General features: G+C 46.6%; 1 protein-coding gene and 1 long non-coding RNA gene across 2 annotated transcripts in view; one reads left to right on the top strand and one right to left on the bottom strand.

Moving 5' to 3' along the window:
* Positions 1 to 21214, bottom strand: part of ARID1B (AT-rich interaction domain 1B) — a 357127-nt gene extending 335913 nt beyond the window's left edge. The window contains exon 1 of the mRNA XM_054722446.1: positions 19548 to 21214. Coding sequence (XP_054578421.1) covers positions 19548 to 21161 — 1614 coding nt within the window. The 5' untranslated portion in view covers positions 21162 to 21214. The remainder of the gene's footprint in view (positions 1 to 19547) is intronic.
* On the top strand, positions 19742 to 22676 carry LOC114227443 (uncharacterized). The gene is made up of 2 exons (XR_008557301.1): positions 19742 to 19803; positions 21673 to 22676. It is a non-coding gene; the product is annotated as an uncharacterized LOC114227443 (long non-coding RNA).
* The last annotated feature ends 1450 nt before the right edge of the window (positions 22677 to 24126 follow it).

The raw sequence follows: 24126 nt of genomic DNA, 5'->3' as shown, positions 1-24126 counted from the left end.
TAGACGGTGCCTTTGTCTACTCGTTTGTGCAATGGGTACAATAACAGCAGTAACAGTGCCACGTCAGATAGTCATACATGGTTCCTAGCACAGTGCTTGACACCTAGTAACTGTTCAATAAAGTGCGCTCTATTACTAATTACTCAATTCAGTACCATGGAAAAACAAGTGACTTCCCTTTGAGATTCCAGGTACCATGAAGAAATCCAACCTATAATCTGTAATACTTGAAAGGGGATGTATATGCGAATTGTAATTTAAAGAATGATCTCATTATAATTACACGGTAGCAAACACATGCCTGTTAAAGTAGCGACTTTAACATCAAAGAAGCCCTCGTGCACATAAAGCAGCTTTGAGAACTGCCAAGTTCTCGGTGGCCCATCCCGAAGGCCAGCTCCCAGGCAGGCTTCGGAGGGACCCCGAGAAGACGTGGGACACCTGCTGCTCCTGCCGACCACGGCCTTGGCCTAGGGTGATCGGCACCTAAACACAATCATCTCTGCTCTGAGAAGCCTCTCGGACGGCAATGCCGCCGCCCTCGGTCCCGCTGACTCACTGCTTCATGCCACAGTCAAGTTCCCAGAGGCGTCCAGAGCGCCCAGGACATGGTGGTCTGCTGCGTCCCAAACTCCTTTTCTGTGCATTTGCCAAGAGTCTCCCCTCAGCCCACAAACCCACGGGACTGGCCCGTAACAAAGGAAAAGGGCAGCACGGGCTTCGGAGGGAACGTGCCTCGTTTGGACTCCTGGGCCCGCCCTGCACGCCTCCGTCAAAGCCTATGCCCAGGCCCCGGTTCCTTGGACTCTCAAGGGGGACCGAGCACTCAGACCCCACGTGCCGCCCTCGGGGAGCAGTGTCCTGCCTGTGGCCAGCCCTGCATCAGGCACTGGGGCACAACGTGAGAATAAACAAGTCACCTTTCCTGTCAAAGAACAGTTTAGGCAGTTTAGGCACCATGTTGGCCACATGACTTGAAGCTCCCTGGGGGCGGCCATCTTGAAACAGCAAAGGCCAACCCCTCCCTTCAAATTAGCCAATCACGCAAGACTGTGCGCCCAGCTCCAATCAAGAGTGAGGGACAGGTCACGTGCGTCAGGATTCAAAGCCGAGCAGACCGCCTGCCCGGTATGCACGTGCTCCCCACCACGTGTGCTCCCCACCACGTGTGCTCCCCACCACGTGTGCTCCCCACCACGTGTGCTCCCCACCACGTGTGCTCCCCACCACGTGTGCTCCCCACCACGTGTGCTCCCCACCACGTGTGCGCAGCCTCCTGCAGGAGGAAAGACACTTGCTGCTGCCTGGCTCCCGCGTGTGCTTGTGTTCTACCAGGACCCCTGAACTGAGAGGCTCGCCTTATTTCCTACACAAGGAAGGGCAAGGCCCCCTCCCACCCCAACCAGGGCTCCTGACCCACTGGGGGAGGAAAAACAGTCTACTGACGTTATGGGAGCACTCAGCACAGCACGCGTTCTCTTCCCCTTTTCAATAAAAAAACTTTAAACAAAAAGCCCACTCTTCTTCCAACCGTGTCAAAGCCTCTTTCTAATTTACTCTCCAAGTTCAGCCACTGCAGCTCGCCCGTCCTCTGCTCTTCTGAAGATCACCAGTGGACAATAACCAAGACCACTCCCTCCTGGGGGGTGTCCTCAGTGCTCACCACAGCTGAGCCTCTCTCCCAGAGACTTCGTCCTCGGAGCTTCTGTGGAACTCTCCCCCCTTTCCCGCCTCCTTTCCTGGCTCTCCAGCTGGCTCCCGTTTCATTCCTTAAATGTCAGTGCCCCCAAAGGCACTCATTGCCCCCCTCAGGCTGAGGACCCACATTTATACTCGGGGCCCATCCTCCCTCCTCCGCTCCAGACCCCCATGCCTATGCCTGTGAGCACCTCCCTTCAGCTGTGGGACAATCTCAACCCCAGCATGTCTGTTACTAATCATGCAGGATGACTGAAAAGCAGCTGAACACCTTCAAAGACTTGCAATGCCATGTGCCTTCTCCCGGCGGGGTCAGCTGAGAACGGCGTGTGCAGCCCTTCTCTCAGCGTGAAGGACAAAGGCGGCAGCACTGCCCCGGCAGCCGTGTCAACCATGGACAGGGACGGCGCTGTGTGACCACTGTCCGGGGACAGAGGTACGGGCCGCGCATTTATTGGTGCCTGAGAAACCACCGTGGCAGTTCCTCACATGTTGGTTTTGTTACATGGTCATCTTCAGTCTCATTACTACAAAACCAATACTTAAAGTGTCCAATTCCTCTCATTCCCTGTGCTGCTGTCCATCCTACTATAAAGGTACTGCCCACGGGGATGGGAGGCTCTGCTGTCTTTGGGATCAAACCTCACTGAAAGGTCAGCCTTATGGGAGTCGGGTCTGCGTTTATTCATTTTATCTGTCACACGGTAGGTGCTGACTAGGTACCAAAGCTCTTTTTCGAATAAGTATATACAAAAAGTAACTCAGTATCTGGCAATTCGTTGTTGGCCATCAACTTAGGTCTCCCACCTCCCCCTAACCCCACCTTCCCACTCCTCTTTCCCGGGCTTCTGCGGGACGGAAGGTTTCCCTCGACACGTCCCGTTTTACTACGCTGTGTTTCTCCTACAGCGTGGTGTCCAAGGCGCTCACAGACACAGGGCATGGAAGGCTGGGCTGGCTTCTCATCGATGCCCCACAGGTCACGGGTGCCGGCTAGCACAGCTGGTTTCCGCCCTGTGGCTTGGCAGAACCTGTCTGCTTCTCGGAGCCCCTCACTTCTCGTCTGCTGCCCCACAGCCGCTCGGCTAACTTCTCCGCGCTGTACTTACATAACACGACAAAAAGGAACGTTACCATGGAAAACCAAGTAACTACCATCGATGTTGAAAAGGGGGGAATGGCTTTATACTTCTCCAACAGAGTTACGTTCAAAAGCATCGTGCCAGATTTTCTTGGGCTTTCAGAGCGGTCGCAGCGCGTTAAGATTGCACTGTTGAAAACCACTGCGCTAGATGAATGATACTTTACTAAGAAATTCTCTGAAAGAAGGAACACAGGTAGACAGCTGTTAGCTTTCCAGGCAAATGATACCTTTTATCATGAGGAGCGAAATAAAAATGTGGCTGCTAAGCCACCAAAGACTGCCATTCCCTTCAGAAGTTTAAAGAACCAAACACAATTAAAGGTCCAGTCTCAGAGAAAAGAATTTTCGTGACACATGGCAACAGTCTATTAAAAAAAAAACAGGCTGCCGGTTGTGTTTTGTTTTTCTTCCTGCGCATTCTTACAAATAGAGTTCATTCATTTGCTTGGAATGGGTTAGGTGTAGTCAGCATTAACTTCACAAACTATAAATCCATGATTACTCTAGTAGTGATATGTTATTATAAGTAATAAAGCAAATTCAGGTTATTTTTATTAAATAGGAAATGAGAGAGGAAAGCCTTCATTTAATTCCAAGCTAAAAAAAGCATTATGGAGCTAAAGTCACTTGGAAATATTCTCAGCCTCAAATTTAGGAGCGAGCAGGAGGTAAAGAAAACACAAGTCAAAAACCCGGGAACCAGACCTAGAGCCAGTCTTGGCTACTGATCTTGCCTACTGCTCACACACTCCAGGACTGGGTAAGTGGAATTTAACTTACATCGCTTATCTAAGACAAGGTTATGAGCCAGGTTGATTTTTTTTTAGAGATGTGAGATTTGGTTCTATTGACAAATTTTAACAGGGGCATAAAAGGGAAATCTCTCAGTATTGTACCTTACCTTTAGACATAATTAGGAAGAGGAAGTCTAAAAGGGTCTTGGGACCATCCCAACACCCCTCAGCCTGGCCAGCCTGGACATTCCTCAGGTAAGTAAGCAACAAAGCAAAACGCAGCATCTGACTGGGTCCAGGGCTCGAGTGCTTTTCCTGTCTTCCAACACCACTGCACCAGGCCCCAGCAAAGACAAATAACCATGACAATACATCCCGAGATGACCCTGCCAAATTGGAGGATTTTTCTGCCTTACATTTCTTCTTTAACCACGCATTTAACAACTTGATTATTTTAAGATATGCTAATGTGTGGGGCTGTCTTACAACTTTCACCACCACATTCACTCCGGGCACACAATGACCATTACATTTTATTTTGTCGGTTTCTTACTCTAAAATTCGCTCTTGCAGCTCCCTGTATACTCCCTTCTCTCCAATCTTCTGATCCCTAATTGTCACCTGTCTCCCCTTCCCTATTCTCTCTTCATACTTCCTTGGACTTATAACACCAGTGACCTTAAGACACAGTCTAGTGTCCATTTTCACTGTTGTAGATGTTGGTCCACCACCTCCCCAACCCATTACCTTCAGTCCCAGCCACACTTAACCAACCCCAGACCAAAGAGAATCTACGCTCCTCTTTAAACAACAGCCTATTTCACAGCCTCCCTTTGACTCAACTCAAACCGATGACCCAGCTGTGGGACAGTTTCCCCTAGCAGGCAGATATAAATTAATGTTCAGTGACACCATCAGAAAAACCCAATAGCCACCTTCATGCCCTGGGAACACAGATTTCGAAGAATATGAAAACACTAACTCAAAAAGACGTATGTGACCATATGGTCATTGCAGCATTATTTACAACAGCCAAGACATGGACACGGCCTTAGTGTCCATCGATGGAAGAATTATAAAGATGTGGTATACATACAATGGAATACTACTGAGCCATAAAAAGATGCCGTATTACCATTTGCAACAACATAGATGGTCTTGAGGGTACTATGCTAAGTTAAATAAGTCATACAGAAAAGGACAAACTATATGACTTCATTCATATGTGGAATATAAAACAAAAAAGTAAGAAACAAAACAAAAACAAACTCAGATGCAGACATCAGAATGGTGGTTACGAGGGGAAGGGAACATGGGAGGGCAAAATGGATGAAGGGGTCAAACATATATGGTAACGGATGGTGGTGAGCACACAACAGAGTGTACAGATATCAAACGCATAACGTTGTCTACTTGAAATATATTTAATATTAACCAATGTTACCTCAATAAAGATGCAATCAATGAATTAATTTTAAAAAGTAATGATACACTCTTAGAAGACGTTCATGCAATGTGCCTGGCAAACATAGATGTTCAATAACAGGAGCTATTATCATTGTTCTTGCTTTTATTATCCTAATATATAAAGAGCCAGGGTCCATAATGTCCAAAACGACCGGAAGACCGAACGCCAGGGTGTGCGCTCAGCAGGCTCAAGTGGGCGGGGACTGGCGAGCGGGCTGAACTGCTGACCTCTCGGTCCCTCCTGGGTCTCGAGCGCCACGGTGACGCAGCACTGAGTGCCACCACCAAGGCGGGTGTGATGCGATTGGTCCCCCAAAGAGGAAGGCCCAGGCTACCTGGCCGGCAGTGGTGGGCGGGGCCTCCCTCTGCGGGGTGATCAATCATGGGGCTCCCGGACTGCGAGAGGGCGCAGGCCGGGCTGAAGGATCCCCCTGCACCGGGCCTCTAGTATCACAATAATTGAGGATCTTCCAAAAATCTTCCTCTGAAGCTGCATTTCCCTCTGTGAGAGGCCAAGAGTGGGGAGGAAGCAATGTGTTTATAAGAATGTGCCTCATACCGGACTAGAATGAAAGGCCAACCTCCGGCAGCCCCACATGTCTGATATAGGCCGCCCTTGAAAGCAAATCAGAGTCTGCTGCTGACTCACTACCACCTGGACATCTTTCCTGCCTCATCTGCACCCGCGGGCTCCCTCAGCACTTCTCCACTGGGACTTGACTTGACTTGATTCCTGTGCGTGCGTTGCTCCTCCTCCAAATGCAGAATCACTGTCTTCTCAGCTGTGGCCACACCCCCTCACCTCCACCCTTGCATTAACTTAATTTTGGGGCCAACTTGTCGCTCCACCCTCCCAATTGCACATAAAGATGCTGGTAAAATATCAGTCCTGCCATCTCTACACTATTACTCCTTATGTCTGTCATGTGAACAGAAATCTGGAAGCCCACACGTTCTCCAGAATCATGATCAAATCCTTTTCCCACTGTTTTTATTAGCCCTCATGTGGAAAAGAAACAAGTGTCCCTCAAGTCAAGGGGTAATTCTGCTTCCTGTATCCATTACGCACATTCCCATCAGACGTCCTCTTTGTACCCTGTAGAAAGAGCCAGGCACCTCCAATCCCTCCCCCACCGAGCCCGGACCTGATGCTCTGACCCATAATATCTCACAAGTCCTGAGGTGCACAGGAAAGGCCCAGCTCTGAAAAGCACGCAAAAGCTCTCATAAATTTCCACCTGCCCTACCTATGCCCTCCTTGGCTAAGAAACCCGTTAAAGAACCACTTCAGACCCATCTTCTTGATAATGAGAATCTCCTTCTGAATACTGTCATTCCAATCTAATCAAGTGTCATGACTATTATTTACATAGAATTTTACTTTAATTTCAAGTATGTTTACTAACAAAGATAAACATTCTTTAAAACTGGTTTTGTCTAATAAAAACCCAAACACCCACTATTCGTTAATTACTTTTATTAATCACTGAAACCAAGTAAGACCGCACGCACGCACACCTGAGTAAAGCTCTCTCTTAAAAACCAGTTCGTTTCAGACTGCACAGGGAAAGACAAGAAACAGGCGCCTCTCCCAGGTACAGGTGGTAACACTCATCTCTCCAACTTTCTATGACTTCTGTTTGTGAATGGCTCTTCGGAATTAAATCTCCGTTAGCCCAGCTTGCCCACAATATTAAAATTATTTCATTATCAAGTAGTATTAAGAAATAAACAAAAATTCAAAAACGATTTCAAAAACTTAGGTTAGAAAGGAAAAAGAGTAGAGTCACAACTAATTAGGAATGCCCATAACAAGTTTCCTCTTTAAAAAAGGCATTGTTCCAAAACTCCTCCATTTCTCCCTCTCTTGCTTTTTTCAGCTTCTTCACGTCAGCACATTATCCACCCCACAGAATATTCATCCTCGACAAGGCAGAAAGCTTGCCTGCCTCCCTGTGTTATCTGTCCGCGTGCCATGTGAATCCAATTTCCTTGCATTACCTCTGCCCAGGTCAGGGATGAATGGCTGTCAAATTCCCAGAGGAATAAAAAGAAAAACCCTTCCTTCCTGAGGCAGCAAGTTTCAATTCACAGAGCACATGGCTAATCTACATATGTGAAGGTCACGGCACTTCAGTCAGAGAGGGTAAGAATGGAGCAGCTCACGTAAGGGGTTGTCTTAAACATCTTGGCATGATGCCCAACAAGTAAGATTGTTGAAAAGCCATAGATAGCTTCTGGCAGCAGCAAGGGGAAAAATATTTTGATCATGTGATGCCCCACACACTACCCAGTTTATTTCATGTGTGAAACTTCGCCAGTCCCTAAAAGACATGCAAATCAAATCCAGATTTCTGCTTTACCAGTCTGGCCATGCTGGTACCCCTCCCTCCTCTTAAAATGCATTTATATGAAATTTCTAGATGCACTGAGAATACAACTTCAACATATTGACAGCCAGTTGGCTCAAATATCTTAACATCTGATTACAACTTCTTTTTCTTGTTGTTGTTTTTTTTGTTTGTTTATCCATGTTTTAATTGATGGTCATTAGGGTTACTGCCACACTTGGGTTATAAATATAACGCTGAGAAGATTCTTGTGAGTCTTTTTATGAAATGTTTCTATTTCTCTTTCGTAAACTCCTATGAACGGGTTTTGCAGAATCAATGAACAGATATATGTTTAACTGCAGAAGACACTATCAAACCGTCCTCCAGATTGGCTCTCCAGCAACACAGAGGTCCAGTTTCTCACGTGCTTACCTCCATTTGCTGTGGGTCCTTTTCATTACAGCCGACTCGTGGCTGCAGTGGTCGCTCACTGAGGCACTGATTACCATTACTCTGATGCTGTGCATCTTTTCATGTGCTATTTCTCCACTCATATATCTGCTTTTGTGAAATAGCTAAGTCCTTGGCACGCTTAAAACACTGGATGGTTCTGCTTATTTTTGGTTAGTTGGTGTTCCTGTATATTCTGTATGCAAGTTCTTTGTAAAATATACATACTGTAAATATGTCCACCCAGTCTGTGACTTGCCTATTCAGATTCTTAAGGGCTGATTACAACTTTGTTGTATTAGTTTTTCGACGAACCAAAAACTACTTCGACCAGGAAAGGGTATTTAGACTAAGGAGCAACATTCTCTTCAAGTTATCCAAATACACATAACTGTCTTAAATAAAATTCACCTTCTTCCTCCGTTCTAATCTCTCACCTCATTATTATTATTATGACAATATGGAAAATTACAGGAACTTAATGCACAACAAAAGACAAAACACAAAATTGCTTTTTGCGTCCTATTTTCACTAAATAAGTCTAGATTCCAGTAAAGCTGCTGTAAAGCACTCAAGCTTCTCACCATGGAGAAGGAGGGACAAGTCCTTGCCCACATAATGGCCACCAGGTGAGGACACGACTGTGACAAAGCACCGCTCTGCCTGCTTTCCCTCCTTGACCAAGCGAAATGAAAGGGAGGTGGCACTGCCAGGGAGGGGAGGGAAGCTTTTTAAACCCAGCAAAATTATAACAAATTTAACTACAACTTTTAACAGCTGTTAACTTTCAATAATAAACTACTTGTTTAATGTATGAAAAAATAATTAGAAGCAAAAGATCCACTTCCAAACTGGAAAGTGGTCCCACCAATCTCCTTCAGCTCACAATTCAGACTGCTGATGAGGCCAGAGGTACTCAATCCATATTTCTGATTAAATGCAATAGTAAGTAAAATAAAAATACCCCACAAACTACCCTACTTACTTTAATCACTAATGTCCACTCAGTAACCTAAGAAGATTCTTCTATGATAAACTATGAGCCATGTGTGAATATCTCAGGAGAGCTTTTTATCTGGTCTGTGCCCCTACACCAAGGGCTATTGATGTTTGCTCATGGCTGTGAATTCAATGTTCCAATTACTGATCTTCTGAACAGTTCCTTACCCGTTAAAAATATATGACTAAAGAAAACTGGACAATTACAGGAGACATTTTAGAGATGTGATCAGCTGCTCTATAACTTACTCTTCCTAAATACTCACAAGGTAAAGACGTATCGGGCAATTAAAAACTGAACCATCTAGATTAGAAATAAGCTTCAAGTATTAACGTACTTGTTCTAGAAGAGAGACTAAGAGGCTGTTCAATGAACTAATACAGAACCACACCCAGCTCACTTTAATTCCTGACTCGTGAGAAAGTAGTCCTTTGTTCTGTATGAAAACGTCCTATCAGTACTTTGTCAAGTCCACTGCTCACAACTGTATGAATCAAGAACCCCTTCCCATCCCTTCAGAAGTTCGGGAACTACAAACTTGCCCGAGCTCACACAGCTTCTAACCTGCAAGCCTTTGGCTTGGGCCTCAGCCCCAGCTGCAGTCACCACCCCTCTTCACCTGGTGGGCAGCTCAGCAACCAGGTCTCAGCTGATTAGCAAACAGACTTCCGACTCCTCCCCCCTCTTCACCTCCCTCCCCAACCTCATCTCTGGGAGGTGTCCCTCTAAAATCAAAACTCCCACTCAAACTCACTGTTTATGCTGAATTGTGTAGCATGTTCTCTTGTCCTTAGTCACTGCGTCATCCATTCCTCAAGGTCCAGGCCCTCGTCTCCGAGGGTGCCATCATCCACGAGAGTGGGCTCCCCACAAACATCTGCCTGATGCCCCAGCTCTCCCCGCGATGACACAAACCTGGGGTCCCAAAGCCCTGACACAAAGCTGTTCAATCCAGTGAAGTGAACGGAACTTAAATTCCATCATGCTAATGATACTCTAAAACAATGCTAAGCCATTTTTTAGCAGGAAAACAAAACCCACATTAAGACCACTTTCTCGTCAATGTCCTAGCACCTAGAACAATCTCCAAGCGCACTGACCTTCCACATACAAGAGGGAAACAGGGACAGAACAGAGTCCTTGAAACCGACATGGAAATACATCATCGATCAGGAAACGTTCAGTTTGGGCACATCATTAACTACTCTTCCAAGAGTTCTTAAACGATGCACTTTGAGGGATCTAGTCTTTCTGCACAGAACTGCAGAACAATAATGTAGCCATTCATTTTCATTTCCACTTAGTTAAACACCAGGAGTCTATGATAATTCACCAGGGGAAATTATGGATCATATGAGATATTTACTCTTTGTATCTTAAGCTCCAGGTGGTGCTCAGTAAGTATTTGTTCATAATAGAATTGAATTTGGTCCCTGATACTTTTATAAGTCTCAGCATAAAAAATTAAAAAGAAAAGCTGTTCTCTACATATTTGAGGCAGGCCCCTGGCATTCGCAGATGACATTCCCTGTTTGACTATCTGAGAGCAGCCCTAGTAAATTATACTCTTGCTAAGGACCAAATCTGAATCTTATATTCAGTGAAGTGAAGCAGATACAGAAGCAACTAATGAGAGAGCTCAATCCACCACCCAGAATCTCAAAAAAGCCTAGTTTTAAATTTTTGAAACTTGGTTCCTTTGCAGAAAGTACTTCCCGTAAAAAGCCAGTCATTTCTGCAGATCATGAAAGTGCGAAGGTCTAAGAAGTATAAGAAAGGAATGATTCTTGGCCAGAGAACAGAATTTACTAATTAATATTAAGGATGGAATAGTAAATGAGGCAACGGTTTGTTCCAATGACATCACCATAGTCTCTACTGGTAAACCAAAACAATTCATGGAACTGTTTACCAGAGTTCAGTACAAAACGACATTTTGCGAGGGAAATGACAGCGGAATTCACAGTCTGTGCACTTGCACAGGTCTCAGTTTCTACTCACTGAACATGGCTGGGAGCTAGTGTAGTTTAATAAGCTGTTCAGTGGTGCATAGCCGATTAGGCACTATTTTTTAAATTCAAAAAAGAGAATTAAATTCAACCCAGAATTTTGCAGCTGGGAGGGACTAGGGGTCACCTGACTGGTGGAGGCAGGCACTTGTCTTCCGCCACGCCCTGAAGCGGGGCCGGGCCAGGCGGAGAACAGAACCCAGGACCCCTCACTACTGCAATGGGAAGGAAGGTGGGAAAGAAGAGGTGCCAGCACAGGTGCCACAGGATTTGCAGCAATGACCTCAATGGTAACCCTGCCCGGCAGGCAACACTCCAGACAAGGAAACTGAGCCCCTGCCCCGTCTCAGAGGAAATGGGTGCTCAGGCCAACAAGTGAGTCAAGACCTGACCCACTCCAAGCCCATGGTCTTTCGTTTACATATTGGTGTTCTCTCATGACGCCTCATAATGACAGGATAAATTAATACACAACAAATATACCAGTTCCCTCAGCAGTATGTCTGCATCTTCAGAAAGATACTTGCTCAGCAGTACAGTAGCAATGTTTCATATTTCTATTTCCAAGGTCATTTATAATTCAGTGGGTAAAGTGAATTTATTATAAAAATACAAACTGGAAGCACAAAATTTAAAAGATATTAAAAAGGGTTTATAGTTTGATATATACAAGTGGGGCAAAAGTAGGTTTAGAGTTGTTCATATGGAAAATAATACAATAATAAACTTGTTTTGTGTACTCACAACTGTAAACCTACTTTTGCCTCACCCTGTACAAACATATGGTCATTGAATGTTTAAAACTCACTTCTTAAAATTTCAGAAATTGGATGCTAAATTCTAGACAAATTTTATAATTTTAACAATCCTTCCAAAATAAGGCTATGAAGTAGTTAGCACTTTAACTTCTAAGATGCTCGTCTGAGAAAGAAACTGGAGATGCTAAGAATTCTGGAGCAGCCTCCACGGATCCTCAAGGCCTCGCCTTCGGAAAGGCTCATTTCCGGGCCCAGGAGCAGGGGCTGAGCTCACCCTCAGCCAGCATACATAAACAGTTTCCAGAAGCACTCCCGCAATCTAAGTATCTTCCTACACCTGAGCAGACTGATGTACCTGTTTTTCCAGGCACCCATGCCATGTAGAACACAGAGGTAAAGAAAAGGGACCATGTATATAAATTTCACAGTGATTATATTGTCCTTTTTTCAGTTATTCCTCTCTGTAGTGGATCTATATTTTGCCCTGGCATAAAGCCAGTAATTGATTGGTAGAAATGGAAGAGTCACTCGCTCCTATCAGCTCTATCACAACAATCTACAATGATTTGTTTTGCCAAATCCTCTGCCCCGCCCCAAAAAGCAGGCCGGCAGCCTGCTGCCCACAGGGTTGATGTGCACTTTGTTTAAGAAGCCAGCCCTAAGTCAGCGATGCCAACAGGCCTGGCCCAGGCACAGTGGGGGCAGGCGCTCGGCCTGAACTGCGCACCAGGGCAGCGGCGATCCCCACGCCCTGGCTACCGCTGTGTCTGGCCCAAAGGCTGGTTAAGAAAATGGGTGCTCGATAAATATTTGCCAATTGATCATCTGGAGTAGATATTTATCTGACATGCACCTCACAGCACACACAAACACTAGATGTTTACACCTTAAGAAGTCATTGTTGCTGCCCAACACAAGCACTCAAATCACAGCTGAATTTCTCTGTTTATGTATGCTGGCTGAGGGTGCTAAAGTACATAACTGATCACAGAAAGATGCAACTATATGTCAGCATCAACAGCAGCTAAGATACAATCCAATACTTCACACACACAAAAGCCTCTTCACAAGAAAGATTACTCAGAATCCAAGAAGCACCCCTTTGCAGCTGCTTCTAAAATATAATTAAAAGGCCGATCCTCCTAATTTAGGAATTTTCCCACATACCAAGAATTTCTGCAGTTTTACAGAGAACTAGAAATGAGAAACACGAGAGGGAAGCACACAAATCTGGGGCTCAGAGGAGCATGACCATGGACACAGCACCACGTGGATTGGCGGGGGGTGGTGGGTGCCCCAGGACTTAAAACACAAATAGAAAATAATTACCATTGTAAATGACTTTCAGTAATAGAAGGATAAAACCAATAATTAAAAAAGAGGCTAAAAATGCAAAAGATGAGAGAAATAAGTAAAGGGAAAAATGATCGTGGTAACAGTTCATTTCCATTCCCTATTATTTAACAAAGTCCCAGGTTTCTATCAACAAACTTTTAATGACATAACTGACAATGAAGATACTAACCTACACAACAAACATTTCCAAAAATGCAAAATCTGGGTCAATTACCCCAATGTTAGAATTAGGAGGAAGTAACAGACTAAAAGCAAACACACAAAAACCACCATTAACATTCCTAAGGAGCATTTGAGGAAGAATTTACTAATAAACTATGAAGTGTCAAGATTGATAGTTATAAAAATAAGATTATTTTGCTTACTGACAATCCACATTAATAACTAACAGGATTTTTTTGTTATGTTTATATATATATATATATATATATTGAATTCAGAGAGGAAGGAGAGAGATAGAAACATCGATGATGATGAGAGAGAATAATTGATCAGTTGCCTCCTGCAAGCCCCAAACTGGGGATCGAGCCAGCAACCTGGGCATATGCCCTGACCAGGAATAGAACCATGACCCCCAGGTTCATAGGTTGACGCTCAAACCACTGAGCCACGCTGGCCGGGCAATAACTAACAGTTTTAAAGTTTGACATGAAGAAAAAATATTTTTTATTTTAATTTGGGAAGATGAAAAAGTTCTGGAAATGGATGGGAGTGATGGCTGCAAAACAATGCAAATATACTTAATGCCACTGAATTGTACACCTAAAAATGATCAAAACGGTGAATTTTGTTGTGTATATATTACCACAATAAAAAAATACATGAATATAATTTTGTAGCATCCCCCCCTTTTATTTGAATATATTTTATTGATTTTTTTACAGAGAGGAAGGGGGAGAGATAGAGAGTTAGAAACATCGATGAGAGAGAAACATCAATCAGCTGCCTCTTGCACACCCCCCCACTGAGGATGTGCCCGCAACCAAGGTACATGCCCTTGACCGGAATCGAACCTGGGACCCTTCAGTCCGCAGGCCGACGCTCTATCCACTGAGCCAAACCAGCCAGGGCATTCCCCCCCCCCCCCACCCCACCCTCAGTTTTGTTAATGTGGTCTAGGATTTTCTTCTGATTTCATCATGTATGGCTTCCCTTCCAGAGTCACCGAATAAGGAATGACTTCGGTGTGGCTCTCAGGTTTCATCTCTCCAGGCCCACTGCAGACATGGAGAAGCACACGGTACAGAAGGTGGCGAGCAGAGGCCAACCCCGTCCAATTCAAGAGGACTGGCTGCTGTGACTGACGCGCAGATGCTGCTGCCATCTACCCTCCTGGTAAACCAGACATGTTGAAGATTTTAGGGTGTTAGGCTCTTTCCTAGCAATAAATATCTCAATAAACAAATTAGAATCATTAGTTCATCTGTCAAACTCAGCAGCCTTCTAATATTCGTGGCATTGATCCACTCAGAAGTGGGTTTGAAAAGTGCCTGTTGGATCTTATTCAAATAAGTAAATCTAAGGAAATAAGTTTTCTTAGAATTACTCCTAGTTAGATTTTGAAAATAGCACATGTTTACTGAAAACTTACTGTGGAAACATATATTTTACTTTGATAAATAAATTCACTCGTTTACTCAATTGATGTGAAGTGTTAAAACTACTTAATACATGTACATATTTCAATGATTCCATTCATTCTGATGTTAGCATAAAGCAATATAAGTGAATATTTAATGATATCAAGGCTATGGTACCTAAATCTTTTTTTTCATCAAATTTCTAAAAGAAAAAGTCACTAAAGTATACTAGGTTTCTGGATCAAAATTAATTCATTCAATCACTCAAACCAAAGAGGGCCACTTAGACTTGTATAAATAGCCTCCGAACTGGAAAAAGCAACACTGCCTAAACAGATGTACATTTATGTCATATAAATATATATCTATCCTTGGTGGAGGAGTTCCCCACACCACAGGGGACGAGGACTTGGGACTACTCAGCCTCAAGCAGGCATGCACAGCAAGCGCGTGGTTCTACTTTACATATCCACAGAGAACCTGCACAAATCTGCTGATAAAGGAAGGCACCCTCTTAAAAGGCAAGCTACCAAAAACTACCCAATTCCAAAAAGGCCTAGAACGTGGATGTGGCGGCCCCTTAAGTATAAACAGCATTTTAAAATGTCATAAAAATTTTGTAACAGCCATTTTCAAAATCTAAATACTGCAAAAACAATTAATGGAATGAGTTTAATATTCATTTTGCGCCTCCATAAATCCATTGCTTTAAGTAACACACGACAGTTCTTTCAAACATAAATATAAGCCTCAAATTTACAAATCTACACACAGTCCAAAATGAAAGCGACACAAGTGAAACATTAGTTCCTTTTCCACAAATATGGATCAAAGCACACAGAACGGATGTCAGTCTGGTATAGTGAGAAGAGCCTCTATATTTAGGACACTGGGCAAAAAGCTAACACAGTTTCCTATACTAATACATCTGAAATTGATATCTCCAAATCAGTCTTCAGAATAAGTAGCAAAATGTCAGAGGCCCCAACAAATGTTAAATCGAACCACTTTCTTCCTAGGAGAGGACAGGGTTAAATAAATGAAATAATCATCTTTTCAGTTTGCCTGCCATGCTGGTATTTATCCTAGAGAAATAAGTAAGTTCCCATTAGATCAAAAGTCATTTTGTTAGATACACCCTGGCCCAAAGCACAAAGTAATAAAGACCATTAATAAGAAACAAAACTGAAAACACAGCCCCATTCTATTACACCTATCTTTTAAAAAATGTCTGTGCCTAATAAATCACCAAATGAGTTTATATTAAGAGTCTTCATCTACATTGTCTTATATTTTTAAAAGCAGTTCTCAAACCAGGATTAATGCTATTTTTATACCAAAGTAAAAACAGTATTTTCATTTCTAATGAAGGAAGATGCTGCTTAGGGTTAGATACACACCCCTGATACTATATGACACTGGGAAAAATGAAACAAGTATATAAAGCCTTGCAAAAATTCATTCCTAAATATAGATAAAAAACAAAACCAAAGAAAAAAGAGGTATTAAAGGTCCTCATTATAGATCCAAGGTGAGACTATGTTGCTTCCTCCTGGAATATACTTATTGATTCTGTGTTAATATGAATGTAAATTTAAGTGATAGCTGTCTTAAAAGAGTAGCTGCCATTAAAAAAAGAACTGTCAAAAGTACACGGAAAACAGGCTCTCCAATGAAAACAACTTTAAGCCATGCATAATTTCATCCCATAGAACCAAGGAAAACAGAAAACTGTAGACATTTTCATTATATTTTCTTTGTTTCTTACATAATAGGCCTTTTCTATGAACCACAGATGCTAATTCCACATCTTCCGATGATAGAGCAGCCAGCCAGCCAGCCATACATCGGCAAATACAGAAATCTAGGCCACAAAATTTTTTTTACAAGATTTAAAATATCAGATAGGGTAAGATTTCACTGGGGTAGGGGAAGTGGGGAGTGATGGTTATGCTAGCTGTAACGTATCATACAAATTTTAAGGTAATCAGGAACCAGCCTTTAACTTCCTGCTTTGTAGGCCAGCTAATCACTTTCCTTTTAATGATAAGGTTTTTTATTACATTGTGTTATAATCTATAAAACTAAAGTTAAAATAGCATTACTGGAATTCAGTATAAATGTAGACATTATAAAATCTCAGTTATATGAGCAAGTCTCAACATTCCTCCTGAAACTGCTCTATCTGAATACTTTCACAAAAACCCAAAACTGTATCATAAAATGGCTTATTTCACTTTTTAAAACGTGCTTCCTCCTACAATATATGCATGTTTTGTTCCTAATTACAAAAACATTTGCCACCCAATATAAACGGTTTCCTAAAATCAAAAACGAAACTAAATGTGTTAAAAGCCACAAGAAAATTTCATCATTTAATGTGATTTAATAGCATTTTATGACCTATAGTTATGTAGTAATTTAATGTTTTGGACAAATGACTGTTTCTTAGTCATTTACCATAGCAAATACTAAGTGATACTACCATTCCAAAAAGAAAAATATAAAGAAGACACATTCCACATGTTATACGGTAAGGCACCTAAAAGAAATCTGTGAATCTAGGTCATATGCCTGTCATTTGTCTTCCCCTCAAAAATAAAAAAGCTATTCCCAAGGGTCACACTGAGGACATAATGGATTCACTCTCATTCCAAGAAAACAAAATACTTAAAATGACTGGTACCATTAAGAGATAATACTCTAAAGTAACACGAACTTGCATCTGCCTCTATCATCCTTTCATTTCTAGTCTACAAAAGATGTGAATTTTAAACTGTCCCTTTAAAAGCAAACTGACAAAGCAAATCTTTTGTAAGTTAATTACGTGGGTTTATTTTCACAAGGTTTCTCTCTGTTTTTACCTGTGCGATTCAAAAATAAAAATTGAAGTCGCCAAGTTTTCTATCAAGAATGGAAAATATATTATCATTAAAAGTAAAACCCCACTAAGTATAGGTTTGAAAGCAGTGGACATGAGTATCAGTTAAATTCAGTCTTTCAATCACTCAGACAAGTCTCTCCTCTAAGATATGATTATTATTAAAATACAACTTCCTAAATAAATGAGCTGAGTGAAAATATATATTACAACCACTGTTATTGCTCTGTAATAGACTAAAATTTTAGTAACTTTCATAACATTAAAAGGCCTATGAATGAAAATTATTTGGAAGAAACACACCTAACACAACTTGCATGCAATCTAGTTCCACTAATTCATTGTGTAAGCAGTTCAAACAAGGCTCACGTTACCCAACCTAACAAAATAATCCGGGGAGAAAAGAAAGGTTCTTACAGCACTTCTGTCTTCTCCAAATAAGTGAATATGAAATGACTTTTAGTATTTCACAGAAATGTCCACTTTTCCCTTTTAACTAATTATCTGCAAATATCATATGTTGTTCCCACTTCATGTTTTATAAATATGTCAATTCTAACTAAAACATCTCATCTACAAACACCTCAAAGCAGAATTGTTACAAACGCAAATTATTATAAATATAACTTTAATCTTGCTATAATGCTAATTAAATTTCACTAAAAGATATTGTATAACAGAATCGTGAAATTTTTAATAGCCTAACTTTCCATTTTTACATTAAAATGTGAGGGCATAACTCAAATATTTCTCATAGGTGGCTCTGTAAAGGGTACTTTTGTACAAGCTTAACAAATCCAAAAATTGGTAAAACCCTTGGTTTAATTATTCTTCCACTGCCATATCGTCACCCTACCATGGAAGACTGTGATCCATGCAGCGTCTGTGTTAGGACTGTCACAGACCCGAAGGTTACAAATGCCCAACGCTGGACACCAGCAGAGCGTTCTATGCATTTAATCCTCTTATTAAAAATGCGATTCATAATAATTTAGGCTTTAAATAACGTGCGGCCTTCCATCTGCTTGTAGCAGAGCTCGCTTATTATTTGTGGCAAGAATTCCGGTGACTGTGCTGCTCAGCACTTCTATTTACATCAGCAGCGCTAAATGCCCAATGGTGAGAGGGGAGCCAATCAGATGGCAGATTAGATGTCAACTCGGAGGCAGCTGTCTGGAGACTATTCCAGCCAGTTTACCTCCACAATTCAAATTCCGAACCTCGCCAAGGAGAGCCGGGCAGTCCGCGGGCTCGGCCCACGAGCGGGGAGAAGCCGGCCAGCAGGACGCTTCCTGCTGCCGCCGCGGGGCCTGGCTGACAGCAAATTAAAGGAAACCCAAATGAGCCCGACCCAAACGGACCCACCGGCCCTGGCCGGCTGTTTCCCTGGGCTGGCTGAGTAACACGACCAGAATAAGTTCCCTGTGCCGAGTGCGCTCCTTTCAAGCGGCGTGGCTGCTGAAGGTGACTCCTTCCCCGCGGCCCGCGAGCCAAATAATGGCTCTCCCGGCGGCTCTCGGGGAGGAGTCGATAGATTTCAGAACCCTTCACCTCCTCACCGTTGCGCGCTCGGGGGTTATTTTGGCTCCCAGACGTTCCGACCCGAAGCCCGCATCGAGTGTCTCCGAAACGCACACCCGGCTGCCACAAAGCTCCCGGCTCGCCCCTTCACCTTGGAGCGAGGAGGGAGCGCGGGGTTCCTCCTTCCTGCCCCCGGGAGAGCTCATTGTGGGCGCTGGCCGAGGACACGGGGTCCGCGTCCCCGTCCGGTCCCGTCCCCACGTCGCTACAAAAGCCGCACCGCCCGTCCCCGGCGCCCACCCGGCGGCCAGGCGGCGCGGTCCCGGCTCGGCGCGCGGCTCGGCCTGGGGCGGGGTGGCGGCGGGGCGCGCGGCGCCGGCGGTGTCCGCGCCGGGCCGGCCTCGGCCAGACCCTCGCCGGGCCCCCGGGCCGCGCACCCCGGCCCCGCCGCGCCCCGGCCCCGCCGCGCGGCAGCCGCGGCCGAAAACGGCCGTGGGCGCCGGGCCCCCGCCTCCCCCGCCCGAGACGCGGAAAAGTACGCGGAAAGAAAGAAACTAGGGCCGGGGCGCGCGCCGAGGCCCCGCGGCGGAAGCAGGCCCGGCGGCGCGGGGGTTACCTGGGATCGGCCCATGCCGGGGCCCGGGGTGCCCGGGCTCATCGCCGGGTGGCTCCTTTGTTGCGCGGCCGCCCAGGCCGGGCTGGCGGCGGCGTACTGGGCGCCCATGTCCTTGCCCAAGCCCATGCCCGCGGCCGCCTGCTGGCCGCCCGCCCCCGCCGCCTGGGACTGGGGCTGCGCCGGCGGCGGCGGCGCGCTGGGGCTGCTGTAGTCGGGGTAGCCGCCGCCGTAGCTCCTCATCATGGGGCTGGGCGAGGTGAGCAGCTGGTTGAGGGTCGGGGTGGCCCCCGACGGGTGCTGGTTCTGCCCGGCGAAGCGCTGGAAGCCCCCCGCCGCCGCGCCGGCGGCCGCCTTGCTGAGGCTCGCGGCCCCGCCGCCGCCGGGGCCCATCATCATGCCGCCGCCCTGCTGCCGGGGGGAGTTCAGCACCCCGTACCCCGAGGACGAGCCCCCATAGCCGCCGCCGCCGCCTCCTGCTGCTGCTGCCGCCGCCGCGGCCGCCGCCGCCACAGCTCCCGCTCCTGCTCCTCCTCCTCCTCCTCCTCCTCCTGCGTTGCCTCCTCCTCCTCCTCCTCCTCCTCCACCTCCTCCTCCTCCTCCTCCTCCTCCGCTGCCGCCGCCGCCCGCGCCGGGTCGGCCGTAGCCCGGATAATGGTTGTACTGGCTGCTGGGGTACCCTTCGTGGGAGTTGTGCAGGGGGTCCATGCCGCCGGGGGCGGCGGCGGCCGGAGCGGCGTGCATCACCCCCAGCGCGGCGCTTTGTTGTCCGCCATGTTGATCAAAGCCGGGCCCGGCGCGGCCGCCGCTCGCAGGGCCGGCGCCACCGTAGTAATGACCGAACTCGGGGCCGCCCCCGGGCCCGGCCCCCGGCGGCTGCGGCGCGCCCAGGGTGCCCAGGCCCGGGTGCTCGTAGCGGCCGCCCGCCGGCTCCCCCATCTTGGGCGGCGCGTCGTCCTCGTCGCCCGGCGGGCCCGGCAGAGGCGGGCCCGGGTCGGCCTGGCCGCCCGCGGCACTGTCCTTGGCGCCTCCATGTTGCGGCGGCTCCATGTCGGGGCCGGGCTGCGCCGCGCCGCCGAGGCCGTTGTTGGCCGCCACGGGCGGCGGCGGCGGCGGCTGGAACGGGCTCAGCGGCGGCGGCAGCGCGTGGCGGCGGAGGAGGTGGTGGGCATGGTGGTGGCGGTGGGCACGGTGGTGGTGCTGCTGGTGGGGCGCGGCGGGGGCTTCGCCAGCGGCTTTCAGTGTGTGGTTGGGGAGCAGCCCCGACTCCATGGCCGAGCCCGGGCCCGCCGAGGAGGAGGAGGAGGAGGCGGAGGACGGCGCGGCGGCGCTTCCACCCTCCGCGAGAGCCGCCTCGGACCCGCCGCCCTGGGCGCAGGTCGTGCCGGCGGCCGCGCTCGCGCTAAGGGCCATGTTCCGTCCGAGACGGGGGCGCAGGGGGTGGGGGCGCACACTGTCCGGGCCGCCGTCGCCGCCCCCCAGCGTGGGTCCCGGGGCCGCCGCCGCCGCGCCGCGCGCCCCCGCCTCCGGGTCCCGGGCCCCGGGCGACGGCCGCGGCCCGGGGGGCGCACGCCGCTCGCCGCTGCTCGCCCGCGACGCCGCTGCCCGCGCGGCCATGATCGCCGCGGCGTGGCGAGCCGGGCGGGGGGCGGGGGGAGACAATAAACCCCACTTTTCCGACCGCGGCCCCTCCTGTGCGCATCCGCACGCCCCGACGGGGACCGGCGAGCCCCCTCCCCCTCCCCGGGCCCCCCGGAGCCGGGCCGGGAGTCAGGCCTCGCGGGCTGGGCCCGCTCCCGCTGTGGGGTTTCACGGTGAAAGTTTGAGTTCGGGTTTAAATGAAACTTTTTTCCTCTCCCGCCCGGAGACGGGTAAAGAGGCGACGGGCTGCGCCGCTCGGCCCGGCGCGGCGTGCGAGGAGCCGGGCGAGCGGGGAGCGCCGTCCCCCGCGGCGCGGAGCCCCGCCGCACTCGCAAAACGCGGACTGGACTCGGCGGCCCGCCCGCCGCCGCCCCGCGGCCCCCGCGGCCCGGCCGGGCACTCGCGGGCGCCCGGAGCCTGCGCTCTCCCCTCGGGCCTCCGTCTCCTTGCCAACCGGGCGTTCGCGTGTTTGTCTTCCCGTCTGCAGGGAACGGGACGAAGGTGGCAAAGGAGTCTGACGAGCAGACAAAAGAGGGAGAAGGGCCGGGAACAAAGTTGTCCGTTGTCCTCCCAGGTGAGGAGGAGCCGGCGGAGAAAGGAGATCTGGGAGCCGTCTGTGCGGAAGCTCTGCTCTCCCGGCGGTTACGTAACCTGTCGAAGGGCGCCTCTCGCCTCTCCGCCTGGATTTGGGGCCATCGGCGCAATTCCCCCCCTTCTTCAAACTCACAATTAGGAGGAGTTAGTGAGGGTTAGCCACAGCTGAGGAGCACTGTCCCCCGTACGCACTTGAGTGCCTGCCCCAAAGGCGATGTTAATTAACCATTTTTAAGGCACCTCATGTATATATGTCGGGTTATCAGTGAAAACTCGAAATCGTATTCCTAACGGAGCGTCTTTCTCACACTTGCCTGTCCTCCCTCTGAAAGGAGAGCCTCCTCCCGTAAGAAGAGTGTGTTGGCACCCAGACAACTTGCACATGGAAATGTAACTCTCGGTGCCAGAAGTAGGGACTCTGCGGCCCATCTCAGACCTTGATCAATCCGTATGACACCTTTCCCCATGTCTCAGAGGGTAATATTCACAGTTAACCTTCTTGAGAGGAGTTCATTTCTAAGTAATTTAAAACATGTTATATTTAATAAACATAAGATCAATAATAATATAAATCGATCATATCTAATCCTAGAGTAGAAATGTTTCATGCTTTGTTCTTTAAACAATACTCTATTGTTTTACCACTTTACGGTATTTTAAGTGTGTTTATTGTTCATTTATTACCAAGTAACACCTTGAATATCTTCAAAAAGCCTCCTTAGCCTAAGCAATGGCTCCCTTGCACTAGTGTGGACTCAGTTTTCATGGACGGAAAGCATTGGAAACCAGAGCTTTCAAGAGGTCACACCAGCTGAAATAATAGATATGATTTTGGTAGAATGGAGTTTTGTAAAACGATTTCATTCTCCAGCTTTTCATAAAGACTATTTCAGTTTATTTCAAGTGCAGTGGTTATATTTGTTTGCTTGACCAAGTGTCAATGTTACATGACAAAATAGAAAAGGATAGATGGGAAAAACGGGGGACTGATTAGGGGGGAGGGGAGTCACGTGCATACCCAAGGGTTATTATAGAGTGAAGAAACAACAAATTGCAATTCTATGCAAACAATTGGAAAACTGGTTATATCATCCTGTGTAAGAAAGAATAACAACTGTAAGGTGAATTCATACCAAATCATTCATCAGTTTTTGCCAAGAGAATACTACATCTTTGTTACTGTGCCTTTTTGACATTTTTCTTCTGGATTTTCTCCCTTTATATCTTCAAATACAGTGCATACTAATTATATGCATTATATCACATAAGTTGAATTTGTTAAGTTTTCACATGCAAATATAAATATATGTCTCTTGTTTATGTGTGTATATGCATATATTCTAAAAATCAATTACATATTTATGCTTTTAGACATTTATAGTCAAACTAAATATATACATACAATCAAAAAGGTATATTTTTTTCAAACTGATAAAATACATCAAAGTCAGTTCATACAAGGGTGGCCATATTTCTGGCTTATCTTTATAACTAATTCTAAAACAAAGTTGAGTCACCAAGTTCAGCTCTGGCACATTTCTTTAAAATATTATTTCATGAAAAGTCATGAAAGTAAAAAAAAAAGGGGGGGGGGCTATGTAACTCAAAATCTTTTTTAATTCTGTTTGCTTCAGCAAGTCATCTAGAAGACTGGAACCAACAGGCTCTGGAATAGAGGCCCCACGCACAATGCAATCAGTCTGCTATAACAGGCGACACATGCCAGTTCTCCTCCCCAATGGCAGATGCCACACCCTACAGCAGACAGAAGGCACTGCAGTCTGTAAGAGAAGCACAGCACAAAGCCAGCAGGACTTGGTTTTGTCTTTTAAACCAGAGAGTGCTAAAATACCTTTTTAGAAGCTTCTCGCTGAAGATAAGTAGCGGACTTCTATCTACTCAACTGACACTTTTCAAACACACCTCGGAAAACAAAATTAAGGCCTCTGATAGTTTCATTTAAAAATCCAAGACTTGATAAACAAAATGGCAATTGTCAGGGGTCGCTCAGAAAGTGATGAAACACATTTCCCAAAAACACAGTGTGAACTGCAGATTCTACAGTCACTTGCCTCCATTACCCTATATGGCAATTCTACATTATTTTCTTTTTTGATGAAGAGGTAGTAGAAATTACTGCGTTCGTTTTTCCTAATGAATTCCTTATTTTTACACCTCTTGCCTAAATTTCAAACCGTGATGACAACTTTAATAAGTTGCTCTGGCCACAAAGAAGCCGCAGAGGTGGAACCTGGAACCGGCCCAACGGCCACACGCACACAGCGGACTCCCACCCACAGGTTGCCCCGTGCCCTCATGTTTAGCCAGAGGATTATTTTGTTAAACA

Source organism: Eptesicus fuscus, chromosome 10 (assembly GCF_027574615.1).
Source record: "Eptesicus fuscus isolate TK198812 chromosome 10, DD_ASM_mEF_20220401, whole genome shotgun sequence".
In the NCBI taxonomy this organism is placed as follows: domain Eukaryota; kingdom Metazoa; phylum Chordata; class Mammalia; order Chiroptera; family Vespertilionidae; genus Eptesicus; species Eptesicus fuscus.
This window is presented reverse-complemented; position numbering and strand designations above follow the sequence as displayed.